The 20,604-nt window shown below is 38.8% G+C and overlaps 1 protein-coding gene across 2 annotated transcripts; it reads right to left on the reverse strand.

Moving 5' to 3' along the window:
* Nucleotides 1-318: 318 nt before the first annotated feature.
* On the reverse strand, nt 319-10,189 carry LOC140328184 (inhibin beta C chain-like). 2 transcript variants are annotated; one of them, XM_072407587.1, is made up of 4 exons: nt 10,056-10,133; nt 2,925-3,007; nt 2,415-2,768; nt 319-1,346 (listed from the first exon to the last, which is right to left on the reverse strand). In XM_072407587.1, exons 3-4 carry the CDS (start codon nt 2,758-2,760, stop codon nt 607-609), a joined length of 1,086 nt encoding a protein of 361 aa, XP_072263688.1. In that variant the 5' UTR covers nt 2,761-2,768; nt 2,925-3,007; nt 10,056-10,133; the 3' UTR covers nt 319-606. The 2 variants fall into 2 exon arrangements, with proteins under 2 accessions (XP_072263688.1, XP_072263675.1); XM_072407574.1 differs by lacking the exon at nt 2,925-3,007 and having other exon boundaries at nt 10,056-10,189.
* Nucleotides 10,190-20,604: the final 10,415 nt, after the last annotated feature.

Raw genomic sequence — 20,604 nt, forward strand, 5'->3', positions numbered from 1 at the left:
GCTTTAGTGACACAATAATCATTTAGCTGAAATTTTGCCACCTATTTTTTTACTATTGAGTATGTTTACATACACCCATGCCAACACACATTCCAGGTTTACTGGATCACCCAGCTTCCCCAATGAAAATGTATGGTCTCCAGCCTTGGAAAACTTGAATAAATCAGGCTCATTGTACTGGCAGATTGCGCTGTTGTCTGCACAGTAAAACTGCGATGCTTATCTGCTGCTAAAAGGCAGGTTTATCCAATAAAGAGTCTGTAGAAGGTGCACAGACCAGCAAGAGAATACTTGGACAAAAGAAGGACAAAATAATAATAATAATCCAACACTGTGTACTTTTAGTGGAATACAAAAATAATATTTGTGTAATAGTGCAGTTCCACTTTAATGCCACTTTAATGCCAGTAATTTATTAGAACGGAGGATGCATGGTTCAGATAATGTTTTTTTTTTTTTTTTTTTTGTTTTTTTTTAATAATTCAGATACAAAACTGGATTTGAGCTGCCCCTACCAAGTACAGTTGGGAAGAAGTAAATTTAGCATGCAGGGTGATATTTGAAAAGTGTGAATGGCAAGTTCTGTGGAAGAAGTAAAAGCATTCATTAGGTACAACCACAGTTTTCCACTATCATATCAGGAACATCTGCCTTAACAATAGTGTTGTTTACATCAAAGTAAAGAATAGATAGACTTCTTCTCTTTGTTGGTACACAGCAAAGGCTGACATTGGAATATATGTTGTTCGCCTTTATGAGGCTAAAGACAGCAGTATGACTAGATGCTGAGATGCCTGGTGATCTGGCCAAGTGGATGGGGCACTTGCCTTCACAAAGGTCCATATTATACCCCTTTGGGCTAATGATCCAGTCACTCCAGCCTATATCTTTGAAGGAAATATAGAACCTCCTTCGACAACAAATATCAATGTCGCTGGTACATTCGGTCACATGTCTTCGAGTTCGAGATTCTTCCTGTTTATTGCGCACTTTCAGGGCCAGGAATGGGCGACGACTATGAACAATGTTATCCATCATGAGTAAATTCTGGCAGTTCCGACACTTCAATTCCAAGTAGATATTTTCTTCTCCCACAGATACAACTTTTCCTGTGAGCATGGGCAGATACACTTTGAACCAACCTCCTTTATTAACTTTAACATTGATTGTGTCTCCCTCCTCTGACTGGTCGCCCGGCTGGTGTTTGCTAGACACTGATATGGTCAGATTCTGACGAAACGTTGCTTTCAGATGGAGCCACAAGTATGCCTGATATATCTCTACATGCTTGTCTTTGTCAGCGGAAAGACGGAAGTGAAGAATAAATGGAACTTCCTGAAAGTTATCTGTAAAAGATTCAACTCATAGTATAGGGAATACATTACTCTATTTCTGTAAACTGCAGAAATAAAATTAGGATTCACAGATACAGTGATCATATAAATGCAGATCAAGGCTAAATACATTTACAATGTCAATATACTCCAAGGCAAATGGTAATACCATCATAGCATTAAAAAAGTTCATACCGATTGAAAATACATATATGTGGATTGCTTGACTTACCAAAACATATGCAGTTATGTAATTCCGGCACCCCTGACGCATTGGGCCTAATTTATTGAATCTCTCTAAGACTGGAGGAGATAAACCTTCATGGGAAAACCATTGTGATGCAGCAAACCTGGAGAGGATTTTTATAAAAATTATTTGCAGGTATTTTGCAAATGTTTTCAGTCCTGGATGAGATTAATTACAGGTTTGCTCCAGGTTCTTCCATGATAGTCTACCTTCTCCACTTTTGGAGAGTTTAATAAATCAGGCCCATTGCAGCTTGGTCAGTGACTATACTTTCTCCAATGAGATTTTGTAATCAACCTATAACAGCTTGCAGTATTACCTATGAAGGGACACTACTTACTTTGGAGGCCACTCATCTGCTCTCTCCTGTAAGTCCAGTTGGGAAATAAATACAAAATGCTACTAACAGGACTAATCTAACTAGTACTGTATGAAAAGGTGAAATGAGTTTTCAAGAACAAATATTTCATATTATTAGGTATTGCACCTACCTAGAATTAAGCTTCAGTAATGAAGCTCATTATTATGGTATGCTAGATAATACTTCACAATTTACACACGGCTGAGCCAAGGTAACAGACAGCCATTGTTGTACACAAGTTGTGGTCACATTCTCATTGACATTTCTAAATGGTGGTCACTCTTATTGGTATTGGGAGTAGGTCAGTTGGTATTAGCTTTTATTACGTGATGCAAAGCAAAAAGTAACATTTATTATGTAATGTCAGGCTTTTCTGGCTGCAGCCTTGTAGCTCTTGGGAGGATCATTTAGTTAAAAATGATTGCTAGGCACTGACAATGTGTAATGTAGAGTCACATATTAGTCCTCATACCTATTCCGGCAAAGCTGATCATTTCAAAGCTTTGATGGTGGTCTGCTTCTCTGACATCTACATCATTTTCTGCTTGTAGATCATCGGACAGGTCTTTATCTAAGTTAATTTTCAGCCGTTGCAGAGCCTGTTCTAGATTGTCCTTGGAGACTGTGTGTGAGATGTTTGGCCGATGATGCAAGTGAAGTTTTTTTAGGATGTTCTGTTTGGCTATCTCCAGGAGCATTTCTTTTTCAGCTTGGGCCTCCATGCTCTGGGTAAAAGCTCTGCATGATGAGCAAGACAGTTCTACCAGTGATGCCTGCAAAGCGACCAGCAAGAGAAGCAAAATGATTCCAACTGTCATGATGTTATCTGCAGGGAAGAAAAAGTCAAACAAAATTGAAGTAAACAAATATAAAACATCTCAGCTAGCATGAGATTGCAACATTCCGGTTTCCCATTGAATACTTTAAATGTGTCTGCACAACAATGTGCATAACTGATATCTTCCGGATATGTAAAGTTTACCTGGATTGTCTCCATGAATCCATTGAGCCGCACAGCTGATATTGAGGTTCTCCAAAACCACTAGGCAATGGGAGTGCTCCCTGCTGTTAACAACCATAAGAAAAGTGCTGCTATCAGAGATGTCAGAAAGCATTGCCAGTGCTTGATGGTTGGTAGGTAATGCTTCCTACTACTCATAACAGAAAACAATTACCATGCTTACTGTATGATCAATATTTGATTAATATATCAATTAGGATTGCCCACATACAATACAATGCTATGTTTTATTTAACACCAATCTACTGATTGAATAGTGAAATAACAGCAGAAGACTGATGACGTCTCATCTTCTACTCATTTATCCTTCATTTTCCCACTACTGTTGTGCAAAGGCCTGGTAACAAGTTCAATGTATGAACAGAACTGCATTAATTTGTGTCTTATATATCTGTTTACTGTACAGCTTTAATGTGTTGTGGTAATGTGTTTCCCTACAGCACATTGGTGTGAGTAAGCTTTTAAAGCACCTGTGCTTGTCCATTTTCTTGTCCAAATCCTCTCCCCTACAGCACATAAAAACTTTTCCTTTATTCCCCAACAAAAAGAACATTCTACCGCTTGCTAATTTTAATTCTGTACTTCTAATAGAAGGTATAAAGCTGAACTTAAAACATAAAACACAAATATTTTCTAATTACTTATATCTTAGTGTGCTATGTATATTTTTCAGATTGTTCAGTAGTTCAGTATAAAACTTTGCCATTGTGCAGAAGATTTATATAATGAAAATCAGTTTCTTTTTCTTTGTTCAGGAGGACTGGCATCAGAATTTCATTCACTTGCATCCCTATGCTTCCGTTTACAATAAAGTCAATCCGAAACATTCCATTAAATGTGATGATATGCACTGGGCTGCGGAGACAGTTGCAGCTTCACAAAAAAATAAGGGAATTAAATATTTATAACGTATGATCAGATGTTTTAAGGATATGGTGTTTTTTTACAAACAAAATTGAAATAAAAAAAACTGAAGGGGTTCCCCCCAAAATAAACCAGACCTTTTCTCAGAAACACAGCTGACCAGGAAAAGGAAGGGGAAAGCAATTTTGTGGGCCCCCCACTTCCTGCTTATACAGGGCCCTCTGGTAAATGGTTAGCTAGAAAAGGAAAGAAAACCTTGAATATAAAGCCTCCATGGGTGGGTGTTCTCATAGCTAGGGAAGGAGACATCATCCCTGCAACGTGACCCCAGTGTTGTAGGGGTCTGTGGTTGGGGAGCCCATTGGATACTTGAAGACTTCCTTAAAACAGACCCCCAGAAATGTGCATCTTCATCATTGGAAGGAGTAATAGGTATATAGTAAAAACAAAAATAAAAAAGGGTATGGGTTAAGGGTTAAATAGAATTTAGCATCTACATTTTAAAATTTGTTATTAGGCAGGCGTTTTGCCATAAACCTTACCTAATTCATTGCAACCTTTGTAGTATTTTCAGTGAGCTGAACAAGCACATGAACAAAAACAGTAAAAAGTGCTTTTTATCATTCTTTTTTAGCTAATCATCAGCTTTGCAGGGTAAGGAAGAATTTCTACCATTACTGCCAGCTCCAGCTGTATAATGAGTTCTGTTTCATAAATTTTACTAAATGACCAAATCCACTAGAACCTGTCAGTGATTCATCGACCGAAATCCTCCAGTTCTATTTACTAAATATTCGTGGAACATTTGGTATTTATTGCTGGTTGCCAGCCAAACTTTACACTGTCCTTCACCTGTGCCTCATCCTCAGAAGACCTATACATGTCCCACAAATTCCATTGTATGTGTGACCCTGCTGGTGCCACTCGATCTTTGCATTCCAGCCCTTGTCCTGTTCCCATTCTGTTTCTGCCAGTCCTTTCAGTTAGTTGCTCCCCGTTGTATAGCAGTACATCATGTATAAAGGCTTGTTGATTGTTAATGTTTGCTGATACAGTTGTATGTATCATACATTTTCATTTGAATCCAATGCAAAAATCTATACATTTGTGTACATGTGAACTGGGTAAATGATGATGAAAACATTTATAAATAGACCCTTAAGTGTTTTTTCCCATAACCCCTGCTCTATGTGTTGTTAATGCTCTCATCACTCTCCTACTCCATGCAATATGCACTTGTGACTCCTGCAAACTTGTGTTAAGTTTCTTGACTCCAGCACTCTATTTTGTACCCCTGAGCAAAATATGTATTTTGTGCATTACACACCCTGTATTCTGTACATTACTGACCACTGCACTCTGCACAAAGCACAGTACATGACATACTCCTGCATGTGCAACACTCCTTAAAACTGAATTCTAACAGGCTGCAGATGTTTTTACCCACTATGTTATCTAAACATCAGCTGGGATTTGTTTGTAATAAGCATTCAACAACTGTAATTCGGGCGGCTACTGCAGCTACTGTACAGTCTACCAAGTCACATAACTCCAAATCCATGCTGTTAAGTTTGGATGCAGAAAAAGCATTCAAGCTCAACATAATATTATCTCACAGTTCTTTTGGAATGTGTTTTCCTCCTATATCCAATATATATATCACAATCGATCCTCCAAATTATATAATAATGGGGATTTATGGCAACCCATAATTCTCTCCAGAAAAACTAGACAAGGTTGCCCCTTCTCCCCAATTCTATTTAATTTGGCCTAGGTCCCTCTTCTTAGATTTTTGGAAGATTTGCCTGAATTTAAAGGTTTTTTAGTGAGTTCACATACTCTTAATATCATTGCTTTTGCTGATGATCTGCTGTTACACATATCTAACCTGTGACACAGCCTGACGGCTATAAGAATAATCTTGATAAATCTAAAGCTTTATATTTGACAAAGTTTGTGAGGCCTGTATGGGGTAGAGATTATCCATTTATACGGTGTAAAGAACAAATACAGTACCTAGGAGTACAAATTACTAAAAATCCTTACAAATTTTACTCTCAGAATATTGAACCGATTTTTAGAGCTCTTAGTGAACAACTGTACAACTAGTCAAAACTTGAGCTCTCCTATCTAGGGAGGATTAATTTGATAAAAAATGATTTTTTTCCCCAAACTTCTATATATCCTTCAATCTTTACCTTTAGTAATTAAAACAATGGACCTTAAAACATTTTATAAATTATTCTCTGAATTCATAATGGGAGGTAAATGTGGTAGATTGAGTCTCTGTGTGTTGCAACAATTGACCAGAAACCGATGAGTAAATTTTCCAGACATTGAGTTATATAATGCTGCTTTCATCCTACGATACATTAAAGATTGGTTACATAATACTTGTATTTACACTGACTCTACCTTGGACCAACAATTTATACCAAATACTAATCTAAAATATGTTTTACACATTCATAGGGAATTACTTCCTGAGGAAGTCACGTGAAACCCCGATATTGCTATTATGTTGGGCAGTGTGGCATAGGATTAGGAGTAAACATCATCTGAATAGTCACTCCTCTCTTTTTTTTTACCAAATTGGGGCAATTTGGATCTCTCACATTTATCACAGTTCTCCTTGTTGCAGAAATGGCCTACTTTTCACACTCTAATGGCCAAACTCATTGGTGGATGGGAGTGCTAAACGACCCCTCCGGTTTGGGGAGGTGGTGGCTGAATTTCCCTTTGTGAGGTCAGCAGTCTATGTTTTCATGCAATTACAGTCATACACTTTGAAGGTATTGAATTCCCTATCCGCTGGGGACTGGAAGAATCCTCTGGATAGTTTGCAGTTAAGAGGCAATCCCTCTAGAAAAGCAATCACTGAAAATTATAGGACGATTAGATTAGTTTCAGATTACTCCACCAGAAAAATGGGTTTGGGTAAATTGTCTGATCATTTCCCAAGTAAATCAGCAGATGATATCCTTGTTGCATTCTTGATTTACAGGGAAATGACGCTCAGAATCTACCATGGGGTGTATATCTCCCCACAGCGTGCAAATTTGATGGGCTATGCCCCTACCTCTAACTGTTTTAAGTGTGCACAGGATTGGGCAGACCTATACCATGCTTTTTGGAACTGCCACTGACCCCAGAATGGGCTATTGTAGGTACCTATCATTTACAAGGTGCAGAGATTACTAGGGGCAGCCACAGTTTATTGGCTATCCTCTCCTTAGTGGCCAAAAAAGCAATGCTACATAAATGGCTAGGCCCAAATCCACCAACACTTTGGCTTTTTCAGGAAAAATTGGGATATGTTTTCAGAATGGCGTGGATTGAGGCATCTCTGGATAAGGAAACTAGGGTGGGGAAATTTTGAAATAGGGGAATCCTATAGAGAGACCCAGTCTCCTTCAATAAAATGTCAGATTATGTCTACCTTTGAACATACCTCCTGGTATGCTTTGCGCATGTCAGAAAATTACCCCCTGTGGTCATGGATGATATGTGAATGAAAACTTTCTGATAATGTCAATGAGATTGTGTAACTATTTTTTCCTCCTTACATATTATATAAGTATACTTTCATATGCCTGTCTTTTTTTTTTACTTATTCCATGTATATTTTTCCACACATTTGTATATTTTGTGACAATTTATTTGTTATAACCCTGTTTGTTGTTCTGTTTTAATTGGTATTTATTGAAACATCCTTCAATAAAAAGTAAAAAAAAAAAACAGAAACTCTGCAGCTTTGACATAATTTACAAATGGCTTTTTCTAACACAGATTTGTACAGACTTCTACTAGCATATCCTGAATAAAAATACCTAAACCACTAGTGCACAGTAATATGTGGCTCTCACATGGTTTGTATTCAATCATGTGTAGATTTCCCTGCAGTATATTGCTTTGGATAATGTTGGTTTGTACAGATTCTTGTTGTACACAGCTGCTGTTTTTATTTTGTTTTACAGATTCGGCCAATCTCTGTAGAATTCTTCTGTTTATAAAGATCTGTAATTTATACTCTGCAATACTGTTACTGGTACCTGTATCTCTGTGTTAACTTTAACAATTGCTTGTGGCTCAGTTTGTGGGTGCAAGAACTGTGTGAACACTGAGTAGGCACTAATTTTAATTACCACCACCACCACTGTAAGCACGGTTTTGTCACATCTGCTGCTTATTTTTTCTCCTGGAGCCCAAGGAAGTTCTTCACAGTTCTTGCAATTTCCTTGCACTGAAGCCATGCCATGCTAATTTCCATGCAAAGTTTGCGTTCTGCATATTTGTCTGGTATAGAAAAATTAAGGAAATGCATAAAAGTGCATTATTGTTGTCTTACCTGAATTTAAACCTTAGCAGCTATCCTAATAAACTTCTATACCTGCTAAACCTAACACTTGTGATACATCACCAAGAAGTAATAAAATATTTAGTGGAAAGGTCTGTTTTGCTATTTTTATTAGAAGTGTATGTAGATCTGAAATGTTAGCAGTACTTGACAAGTAATGGTATACAAAAGCATTAAAATTATCATCCAATGATAGTAGATAGCAGAAGAAAATCAGTCTAAACAGTAGTAGTTAGAGATGGTGAAGGAAATGAATAAAAAATAATGTTTATGCTAATCACATGCAAGTTTAATAAGTCTAATTTTCTTCATCTGATTGACCAAAAGAATGCCTTATTACTCCAATCACAACTTAAACAATAAAAGGGTTATTTTTAAATGATGGCATTAGACATTTTGGCACAAAATGGGAGTTTTTTTTAATGTAGCCAGTTTGGTCAATACAGGAGGTAAAACAATGGTTTTGTACGGTAGTTGTTTTTAAGGGTGCAATAAGCTATAAAAGACACATTCCCTTCCCATTATTTGTATAATGTGGCTTTTAATTGTTCATTTTTTTGCCTGCTGTTTATATAATTATAATGCTAATAGGGTCTTGAATAGTAAAAATGAACTTCCTTTGGATTTTGTCTCCACCACATCAATTGAAGCCACATAATGGAGTATAAATTACTTTGAAGTGTTATGAAAGCTCCATCAAACTACCCTAGACCTGTTATTGTGCAGACAACTACCTCTTTCTACCATAAAGTGAAAAAATCACACATATACAAAAACACTTAACAAAATTACCTACTGTTAAACAAAAACCTAACAAAAAAAAAAAATTAGACTGTTTTTCAAGAAAACTGCTTTAGAAGGTGTCGAGCAACAGTGAGTGTTTCAGCTTTAGTTAGATTTTCCCTTGGTTATTTTGGTGTGAATCCAAGTTAACCAAAATTACTTTGCAAAATCAATCACCTAGCCTACAAACAAATTTTGTGCAGATATTTTTGCATTTTTTCTTTTTTATGTTTGTAGGTAAGGTGACATATACAGTAAAGTACCAGGCTTATTGGGTTTGTCAAACCAAAAGCAATATTTTAGTTATAATTGGAGAGGAGTGTGTTGAATTAACCCCAGGCTTCCTAAATGTATTGCTTATTCTAAAAGTGGGTTTTCCTAGCATATAGTTTCTATTTCTGTTCCTTTTCACATGGGAGTTTTGTGTTCTTGTCCACATTTGCTCAAATTCCTCCTTTGCTTTCTTTAATATACAATAATTAACAATCCAGCAATGACCAAAATAGGTGTGAAGACCTAGGAATTCAAACGTAGATATTTGACCAATAGAAATTTAAATGAATAGTAGGAACTTTTAGGTGGGGCATTTTCTAGCACATACTAAAAACTAAAAAAATTACTAGAAATAAAAAAATTTTTTGAGGCAAACTTCCAAAACAAATATATCAGTTTACTTTTCAGCAGCCAAGTGTACTCAAGATAGCTCCTTTAGATTAATGCAAATGGTTAGAATATGCCACATCCTTTTCAATCTAACATACTTTTTAGCAGATGTTTCATGGGATTTGTATAATATTCCTACAGCACTCAAATGGTCTAAAGCCTGTGTCAGTCTAGGACATGGTAACAATGTTGGCAGTACAGTTGGCATTTCACCACACTCCTACAAAAAGACAAGATCTGATATCTATCTGTCTGAATAAACAAAAGATTTTGTTTTCTTTGGAAGGAATAGGCCATTTGGCGCTCTTCAATTAAATGTACAACTGCCTACTTAAGTTGACATCATAACTAATTCACCCCTAGCAAAAAAAAAGTCAGCTATTATAATGGCGAATAATACAAAAAAGCTGGATAGAAATATTCACCACTCCGTTTTAGAGGATCTGCTGTGGAGGACTTCCTTCTCCTCTCCCAGTCTGACAGCAGTGTTCTTCCAAACTGGCAGGAATCAGAATCCAAAAGTGCAAAGTTTCTATTATCTTGCTTTTTTCACCAAATAAAACCAAAAATAAATAAAAGCTGCAGAACAAATGTACACACCACTGTGAACTCAGAAGGTTAACATGAACACACTTAACCCTCTTTATACTCCAAACTGTTCTCTGTGATAGTCGTACAGTACAAACTGGTAATCGTGCACATTCACCATATTTAGGACAAGAATACTTTGCTTGATCTATTTTATTATTAACATTTTAACCCCTAACTGTTGTAAAGTTTCATTTTGGGTTCGGGGGAAGAAAATCTAAAGAATGGGAGGTCAGGGATAACACTAAACATTTAAAGTGGAACTAGCCCGAAAAATAAAAAAATCGCATTTACCTTTAAATTACCTTTAATTAATTTAGGACCCCTTGATCACGCTGGACCTTTCCTCGACCGGGTCCTGCACTGTCCTGGAACTCTTGCGTGCCCCAGTACAGAGGCCATCTTCACATAGCCTGCTGTAAAGGGAAAAAAAGAGTGCCAATCTCACTGTGCATGCGTGGGATTGGCACCTCTTTCCCCTCTGTATAGGAAAATGCCCCTTCTGCGCATACTCGATCTGGGACATGCACAGAAAGAGCAGCCAAGAGTCTACTGGGATGCATGATGTAGGTATCCTGGAAGGCGCTTCCATTCAGTCTTTATCACCCCAGAAAGGGTAGGTGCTTCACCCTTTTTTGCATTTAAAAAAAACATTTTTTTTTTACTTTATACAAAAGGGTTGTCTACCCTTTTATGTAAAATATGTAAATTATGTTTAAGTATAAACATTAGGCTAAATTTGGGGTAAGCTGCTTATAAAATCTAAAAAAGAACCACTGCATGTGTGGATTAGCATCAAGATGCCACAGAAGTCCACACGAAACCTTTTTGTTCATTGGCCCTTTCAGTACACTGAGCAGAATCTATATTTGGTGTATGCTAACATCAGAGGCTCAAAGAACATGATTCACTCTAGCCTCAGTCAGCACTAATGAGAGCGAGCTGTTTGATTGACTAGGAAAGGAATAGACTGTAGGCGTGTGGAACATATAAAAGCACATTATACAATTAACTAACATCTCCATAGGAAGCAGGAAATGTTCTAGGAAAGATACAACTGTCCTCTAGATGTTATCACACATTATCGTAGCTAAACTCTAAATGCAAATTTAATTCAGATGTATTAAATGCTTTATCCAAAATAGTTATGCTTAAAGTATCACTCTAGCTAACAATAACAAGATAAAAAAAAAAAACAATTAAAAGAAAACACAAAAGAAGAGCTTGTGCTGCAATATTTACCTTCAAAGCAAAGATTTCCTCCAAGGGTATTTCTTTCTCCAACTGTTCCCAGACTGATAGCCAGCATCAGTCAACCCACTTTTTCTAAGCTTAGTGCATCCTAAACCGACCCCAACCTGTGACTGGATATTTTAAGGAAAAGTACAGTAACTATTACCAGTTTATATCTTTACTTTCTATTCCTACCAGCTTGCTTCTTGTCTACATATGAACTAAGGTTGCAGCATCTATTCCCAGTCAATATATGGATTTCAAGGATGTCTTTTCCAAGCACAAGGCTGAGCAACTACCGCCTCATCGGTCCTACGACTGCGCAATAGACCTCATTCCTAACTCCACACCTCCAAGAGGTTGAGTATACCCCCTAAGTCTCCCTGAGACCCAGGCAATGAGTGGTTATATCAAAGAAAATCTGCAATGGTAGTTTATACGTAAGTCCTCTTCCCCTGCTGGGGCAGGGTTTTTATTTGTCCAGAAAAAGGATGGGACTCTCCGGGCATGAATTGATTGACGCAGTCACCATAAAGAACCGCTATCCCCTGCCACTCATTCTTGAGCTCTTTGCCCGTCTCTGTGGTGCACAGATCTTTACCAAACTAGACCTCAGAGGTACATACAATCTAATCCGGATCAAAGAGGGGGATGAATGGAAAACCGCATTTAACACCAGGGATGGGCATTATGGATACCTTGTGATGCCCTTTGGTCTCTGCAATGCCCCAGCAGTTTTCCAGTATTTTGTTAATGAGGTGTTTCAAGACCTTTTATATGTCTGTGTTGTAGTCTATTTAGATGACATCTTGGTTTTTTCTCCTGATTTGCCTACTCACAGACAACATGTTTGCTTGGTCCTGGCTCAGAGACAATGGACTATTTGCGAAGGCAGAGAAGTGCCTTTTTGAACTTCCCCAGGTACCCTTCCCGGGTTACATTGTTTCCAAAGAAGCCCTCCCCATGGATCCAGAAAAAGTTGCAGCTATTTCCAACTGGTCTCTACCTTCCGGTCTTAAAGCTACTCAGCGCTTCCTGAGATTTACAAAGTATTACCGGCAGTTTATCAGGAATTTCTTCACTCTGGTAGCTCCAATCATGGCTCTCACCCGGAAGGATGTGGACCCTAAGAACTGGCCCTCTGAGGGTATTGAGGCCTTTCATTCTTTAAAGGAAGCCTTTCTTTCTGGCCCATCTCTGGTTAGGCCAGATGTCACCAAGCCCTTCTCCATTGAGGTTGATGCCTCCTCTGTCGGAGTAGGAGCTATTCTCCTCCAGACCCCCACTGGAGCCAGACGCCCCTGTGCCTTGCCTAGAAATTTACCCTAGTAGAAAAAAATTTCTCCATTGGGGACAGGGAGCTCCTATCCATCAAGCTAGCTCTGGAGGAATGGCGCTACCTCTTGGAGGGTTCCCCTCACAAGATCACTATTTTTACTGACCACAAGAACCTCCAGTACTTGCAATCAGCTCGCTGCCTCAACCCCCGGCAGGCTCATTGGTCTTTATTCTTTTCTCGGTTTGATTTTATCATTACGTTCAAACCTGGTTCTGCTAACTCCAGAGCTGATGCTCTTTCTCGCTCCTTCGACTCATAGGACTCCGAGACTGCTGTGGAGCCAGAATTTATCATCTCTCCAGATTGCATCTCAGCTATGACCTCTATCCAGGAGTACGCTGTTCCTCGAGGCAAAACCTTGGTGCCACCTCAACTTCGCAGAAGGATGTTATGATGGGCATATGGTTCCAAACTTTCTATTCATCCAGGCGTGCATAGGACATTCACATTTCTTTCTCGACAGTACTGGTGGCCTAATCTTTATAAGTATGTGACAGACTATGTCAAGGCCTTTGCTGTCTGTGCTCAAACGAAGTCTGCCACCTGTGCTCCTGCAGGACCACTTCATCCACTACCTATTCCCACAGAACCCTGGTGTCATCTATCAACGGACTTTATTACGGATCTCTCTCCCTCTGATGGCTGTACGGTTATCTGGGTAGTCGTGGACTGTTTTTCTAAAATGGCCCACTTTCTCTGCTTTGCCATCGGGTGCAGCATTAGTGCCAATTTTCATTTGGAATATTTTCTGACTTCATGGTATGCCCACTAATATTGTGTCAGATCAGGGGGGTGCAGTTTACTTCCCGCTTCTAGAAAGGCTTCTGCAAATCCCTTGATATTTCTGCAGAATTCTCTTCAGCTTATCATCCGCAGACTAATGGGCAGATGGAGAGAATCAATCAGTCCTTGGAGCAATATCTTTGAGCCCTAGTATCCGCTCACCATGATGACTGGGTGACTCTGCTACCGTGGGCAGAATTTGCTCACAACAATCATGTTTTCACCAGAACTAAGGAGTCTACATTTTTTATTGTCTATGGCAAACATCTTTGCATTCCATCTCCTATACCCTGCTCCACTGAGGTTCTGTGCCCTGCAGAGGGACTTCAACTGTATTTGGGCCTCAACATCAGAACACCTAGAGCAGTCGGCTGCTCTACAAAAAGTTTGCGGATCAGCATCACTGTAAGGCGCCTCTTCTTCAACCTGGGGTCAAAGTCTGGCTATCCACCAGGAATATTCCTTGCAAGGTGCCTTCTCTCAAGTTTGCGCCACGTTTCATCGGACCTTATGTAATTTCTGCCAAGGTTAACCCAGTTTGTTATAAGTTACGCCTTCCTCCACATCTCAAGCTGCCGAATGCTTTCCATGTCTCCCTACTTAAGCCATTGGTCCTGAACCACTTTTCCCACCCCTCTCCTTGGGCTACTCCATGAACCTCTTCTTCTCTGGAATATGAAGTCCATCAAATTTTGTATTGAAAAATTTCTTGTAAAAAGCTCATGTATCTGATTGAATGGAAAGGTTTTGGTCCCAAGGAGAGATCACGGGTTCCAGCTACAGATGTGTCTGCACCTCTTCTTGCCAAGAGGTTTCATCTTTGTTTTCCCCTTAAACCCAGACCCTGGCAAGTGGGGAGGCCCCATTAAAGGGGGGGGGGGGGGGGTAATGACACACTTACCTGTTCCTCACTAAAACACAGGCATCTCTCTCCTGCGTATGTGGGCAGTTCTGATGCTGGGTGTGCCTCTGTTTCCAGGCTTTATCAACTCTGTCCATGCCACTGGCCAATCAGGAAGTAGCCCCTTTACCAGCCCTGGCTATTTAGCTTGCTCGCAGACTCCAGTCTGCGTTAGTGCATCAAGTTACTAGTGCCTAGCTCCCTAGTTCTGTCAGCTAGTACCTGTACACCTGCTGCCTAATCCAGTGTTTCCTGTGTCCAGCTCCTGTGTTAACCCTTCGTTGTCCAGTCTGTTGGTTCCTAGCCAACTTCCCTGTTCTGTTCCTAAGTTCTTGTCTGCCTGTGGTTATCCCTGCTTCTCCTGTGCCTCCTGCTGTTCCAGTGTCTCCAGTGTTCTCTGTGCCTGCAGTGGCCCCTGTGTCATTGCTGTCTGTCTCTTGGATCCCTGGATTTTGACCACTGGCGTGTGACCTGACCACCCTTGCCTGCTGTCTGTCTCGACCCCAGCTTTCCTTGACTATCTTTCTGCCTGGTGAATTGGTACTGTGCTTGCCCACCTTGGACCGCAACCTGGCCATAACCAGCAGCACGACATCCTCACCTGGTTAAGGCTTAGACTCTGTGCCTTGGGCCTACTCAGGGCTCGCACCCCCTCCATATGCCCCCTAGTGAGCCTGTCTCTCCTTGCGTAACAATTTGTGCTTTATTATCGGCCCTATTTAACTAATTACATACAAATTGGAAAGGTTGTCAAATACAAACACTTTTCTTTAGACATATAACATAGTTTATTCTATTTACATATATGCTTTGGTTTTATTGACCATTGAACATTATAAGTGGCCCTGTGTACATTCATAATACAAACATATATGGAGTGTGCTTGTATCACCTGCATATGTTGGTTCATGAAAAGGTGCAGACACTCCCAGTCGCATCTTTTCTTGCAATGTTGACTACTCCCCTGGGAAGGACTGGCAAGCAGTTTCACATGTTAACCATATAATTACTGACAATCATTCGCTAAAATTGCACCTGAGGACATCTGATGGGCGGACTGGTTTATAAGAATATTGGTTTGTATGAAATAAGTGTCAGCCCATCCCAAAGTAAAGCTAAAGTCTGGTGAGTTAGGTAAACTGCTGTATTCATTTATTTCATGGGAACGTTTGAGAACCACAGTAATATCCATAGAATATGACTCTGGTACTGCCAATTTGAATGTTTTTACTCTTTCCATTACATTCTCCCTACATTCTCCTTTGGATAATATACAGAGGCTGTCCTCATAACACCCATGGGTATGTGCACAGGTCCAGGAATTCAATTGCAGAGACCTCACCACTGGAGATCCTAAAAGATATAAAAAAAACTGTTAGGTGGTTTAACTCCAAAAAGTTTTGTGTTGACTGGCCCTTAAAATGCTTACAGCAGAAAGTGGATGATTCCTGTCCAATGACATTCATTTTAGTGAGACTGGATAAGGTCCAGTTGTTCTATGTGGCACCTGTAAATGCAGTACAGATACACGCAGGAAATCTTTAGCAGGAAAAAGGCAATTTGGTTATTATTGCTATTTTTTCCCAATGGCTCACAGTTCCCCACAAATAAAGTATTTTGTCACTGTGTTAGACTTTGCTAGGCTGATCTACCAAATGGTGAATGTGTGGCAACACAAGGATTTACATTTTTTTACATTCGCCCACAGCCATCTATTTGATGGTTAGTTTTTTTTATTCCTCAAAAAGACAATCTATGAATTCAGAACCTTTGCTTTCCTATCTGTCGTGATACAAAAATACACCCCTAGCCGCTCTCTTTGCTCCTCCAGTGACCTAATAATGACTTCCTCTCTCACAACCTCATCATACACACAGCTCCAAGACTTTTTTAGAGCTCCCCCGACTCTCTGGAATAGTCTTCCTCGTCATATTCAGCTTGGTCCTACTTTCTGCTCTTTTAAAAGAGCACTAAAAACCCATTTCTTCAAACTCATCTACCCTTCTTTTTCTGTCTCCTAAATCCTCACTACTTCCCACCAGTCCATATCCCCCTCCTATTGTATGTTACTTCCCCCACCTCCTAGATTGTAAGCTCTTCGGTGCAGGGTCCTCTCCTTCTCCTGTGTCATTATTTGTTTTGTCATTTGCAACTCCTATTTAACTTACAGCTCTGCTTAATATGTCAGAGCTATATAAATACTGTTTATTAATATTATTATTATTATTATTAATATTAATGTCTGCTCCCATGGGAATAAATATTAGTAATAAAGTAAACGACAATAGATTTATGTTTTGTTTCTGGGTTTAAATATGCTTTAATGCTCTTCATTATTTTCAGAAAGCAAAATATTAGAGGAGGGCCTTATCTGGCCAGTACTAACTTTGGTTAAGTTGCACACTTATTGTTCTATGTCTACCCATATTGGAATATCCTGTAGTGTATTGTTCCCTGTCATCTGTACTTATTGTAATGCTTTAAATATTGTATTAAAACACGCATAGGCCTTTGTGAAGCTTCTTCCTTTCATATATCACCAAATGGGCGTTTATTTGACTATCCTGAATTTCAAAGTGAGGTTTGTAGGTTTTTTTAAGATATTGAGAGAGTAGGACTCTAATAAAGTGAAAGAGTTTGGGGTCATATTTAATTTTTTTAAGAAAGATGGTAGATTTGTGCTGGCATTTTATGATCACTTTAGATGAAGTAGTGGTTAGGTGGAACTTATCAATATACCTTTGGACATTGAAAGTTCTATTGTTAGATTTAATTTTGGACAGCAAAACATGTCACCGGCATCCTGGTCTGTGAAAGTCCAACTGTGTACATATTATTTTTTTCATCCACTCTATGACCTTTGAAACTGATCTGCAAGATGACACAGATGTACAAAAATATTTGCGAATTTCAAAGTCCTCTCAGGATATACCTAAGCCAAGAAGTTTGTCCAAATATTATAAAAGCAAATTAAAGTAAAGTAAAAAATATAGGAAATAAAACATTTAATACCATGTATTATTAGAAGTTCTTAATGGTGGTAGAGTTATCAGGAAATCTATGTAAATGTTTCTGAAATGGACCGTTCTGTATCTGTCCTCCATGGAAATATCTACATTCAGTAGTTTCAGCCTTATGTGGTGTTTGCAGCCTCATAAAGACTTGAAAAAAGAGTAAATGTAAAATTAAATGATCAAATGACATAAAGCTGCCCGTGTTGCCCCTTTTTCCTATTCCCAACCCCTGTTTTAACCTATCATTTTAATGTATCTTTCTGTAAACTATTTATACCAGGTCAGATCGTGTCTGTATTGTTATTACTGCCTGTACTAAAGTCCCACACCTTTATATCCCTCTTTTCTATCCCCCCCCCCCCAATACCCTTCTTATATTTCAAATTGTCTTGGCCCATTACCTGTATATCACCTGTACATTTATCATTTTAAATCATTCCTTGAGATATTTTTTTTATATTTACATATGTTTTTGACACATATCTGTGTTGCTGTTATGAATAAAATAATTTATTAGGAATAAAAATCTTCAAGACCTATTGGGTGAGAAGGATGACCAGAGACATTGCTGATCCTTTCAATTACAGTGGTACCTTGGTATAAGTCCTTAATCTGTTCCAGATCCTTGGATTTTTACCAAACAGGACTTATACCAAACAAATTTTTCCCATAAGAAATAAAAGGAAAATGATTAATCTGTTCCCATGAGAAAAAAATCCTATTGTTATTGGCATATTATACATAAATGGGGTTGTATAGAATAATTTAAACACTGCCTAATATTAAAATACATAAATACAAAAGCAATTAGATGGAATAAATGAAAATTTAACCTCACTTTACTTTGCTGAGAAGAGTCGAGTGCCTACTAGGATGGTGCTGAGAAGGGAGGACGAGGAGATGTTCTGTAATTCACAGAGAGTTATAGCACCGGTTGTTCGCTGAATGGTAGCAACTGGCGTACTGATGCTCGTGGGCAGTCGTGGCTTTGTCTCGAGAGAGGTAAATAAGGGTAGCACACCGTGTTATGACTTATTTTGACCCATACAAGTTCTAGCACAAAGGTTGTATACCAAGCAAAATTTTTAGTGTCCAAACAGGACTTCTACCAACTTGGACTTATTCCAAAGCGGACTTATAACACTGTGTATATATATATATATATATATATATATATATATATATATATTTACAATATGCCCATCAATAATCAGTCTTGTCACAAGGAAATCAGTGGGATCATCGAGGTGTACAACCACAGAAAAACCAATGGTGGAAAAAATCCATTTGCAGTGAGATCAGCAAGTTTTTTTTCCAACCTACGACACCCAATCTCACGCCTGGGTCTGGTGATGTAGGAAGAAAAGTAGGCAGATGTCAGGACGACGTGGGACCCGATGGAAAACACCTTCAGGTGAATCGAACTGCCCTGCGGGATTGAAGGTAGATGTATTTTTTTGTTTTGGGCACTTTTAAGTTTAGTTCCTCTTTAATTAATAAAATTATTGATGAAACACAGTCAAGTAAGGGTCCCATGGATTGAACACAGGTAATACCATGATTTCTGCTGATGACACAGTGACACAAGTGGAGAATGAAATGCTACAATGGAGGTATATGGGTATTTACATTGCAAATCCAAGATACCACAGAAAAGTATAACTATACCGCAGATGTGAAAAGAAATGAGGAACTTGGGAATGGGAAAGAGGCAAAGTACTTTTCCAGTTTAAACCACTTGTTTGAAGTTCATGATATCAGTGTTTGAGGCCAATTCTAGTGAAGTCTATTTTCAGGGCCAACAGGTAAAAAGGGATGTGAGGGTGGGCAATGCTATGGGATGTGTGTACCAATGCAAAAAACATTCAGAAAAAAAGCTTTAGGTGGGGAGAGAATCTATTCATCTGAGTTGTTTATTAATATGCAAGGGGGATGTTTTATAGCTGTACAATTTGTTAGATCAATACTTTATTTTTAAATATTCTTTATTTAAAAGAAAGAGAAGTAACAGTGATCAGTGAGAAATAGACAATACAAAACAGGAACAATACTGTAATGATCAACAACTAAACCAGTAAAAGAGAGGATTGTCTTATTGATCCAGGTGAAAATAAATCCAAGTGTATGTAGTGCTCTATTAAAGATGAAGAGTAGAATGAGTGATGTACACACAGCTATGTTCTCTTCTCTGTACTGCTCGATAACGCTTACTGCAGCCCTTATTTATCCCCTATGGGGATTGCCACACGGAGAGCCTGTATGTCATGTCTCCCCATATGACAGTATTTCCTAGCATGTGGTAAATACACTGCAACCTCACTGCCAAGGTGAATTACCCCTAATCCTAAAGGGGCTTCACCAATTCAAATGACACCCTCTACTGGCAATATTGCTCCTACTAACACCAACAATGGGAGCACTATTCCTCCTAACATCACCAGCAATGAAGGCATTAATTCTCCTACTAACACCAATGATGGGGAATTATTACACCTTCTAACACCATTAATATCGACATTATTCCTCCTACTAACACCAGCGATGGGGCCATTATTCCTCCTCCTAACACCAGTTATGAAGCATAATTCCTCCTACTAACACCATGGATGGGACCATTAAAATTCCAACTAACACAATCAATGGGTGCATTATTCTTCTTACGAAAACAATTGATACCGGCGTTTTATCCTGCTACTAACACCATTGAGAGGGGCATTATTCCTCCTACTAACACCATTGATGGAGCATTACTCTTCCTGCTAACACCAAAGATGGAATATTGTTCTTCCTACTATCACCATTGATCCTCCTAATAACACCAATGAGAAGGTAATTATTCCTCCAACTAACACCATTGATAAAGCCTTTACTATTCCTACTAACTCCAGCAGTTAGGGCATTTATCACCCTACGAACACCATTAATGGGGCCATAATTGCTGCTACTAACAATAACAAAGGAAGTACTATTTCCCCTAATAACACCAGCAATGGGGCCATTATTGATCCTACTAACACCATGGATGGGGCCAATATTACTCCTACTAACACCAACAATGGGGCATTATTCCTTGTTCTAGCATTATTAATATGCAATTATTCCTCCTACTACTCATA

Source organism: Pyxicephalus adspersus, chromosome 1 (genome assembly GCF_032062135.1).
Source record: "Pyxicephalus adspersus chromosome 1, UCB_Pads_2.0, whole genome shotgun sequence".
In the NCBI taxonomy this organism is placed as follows: domain Eukaryota; kingdom Metazoa; phylum Chordata; class Amphibia; order Anura; family Pyxicephalidae; genus Pyxicephalus; species Pyxicephalus adspersus.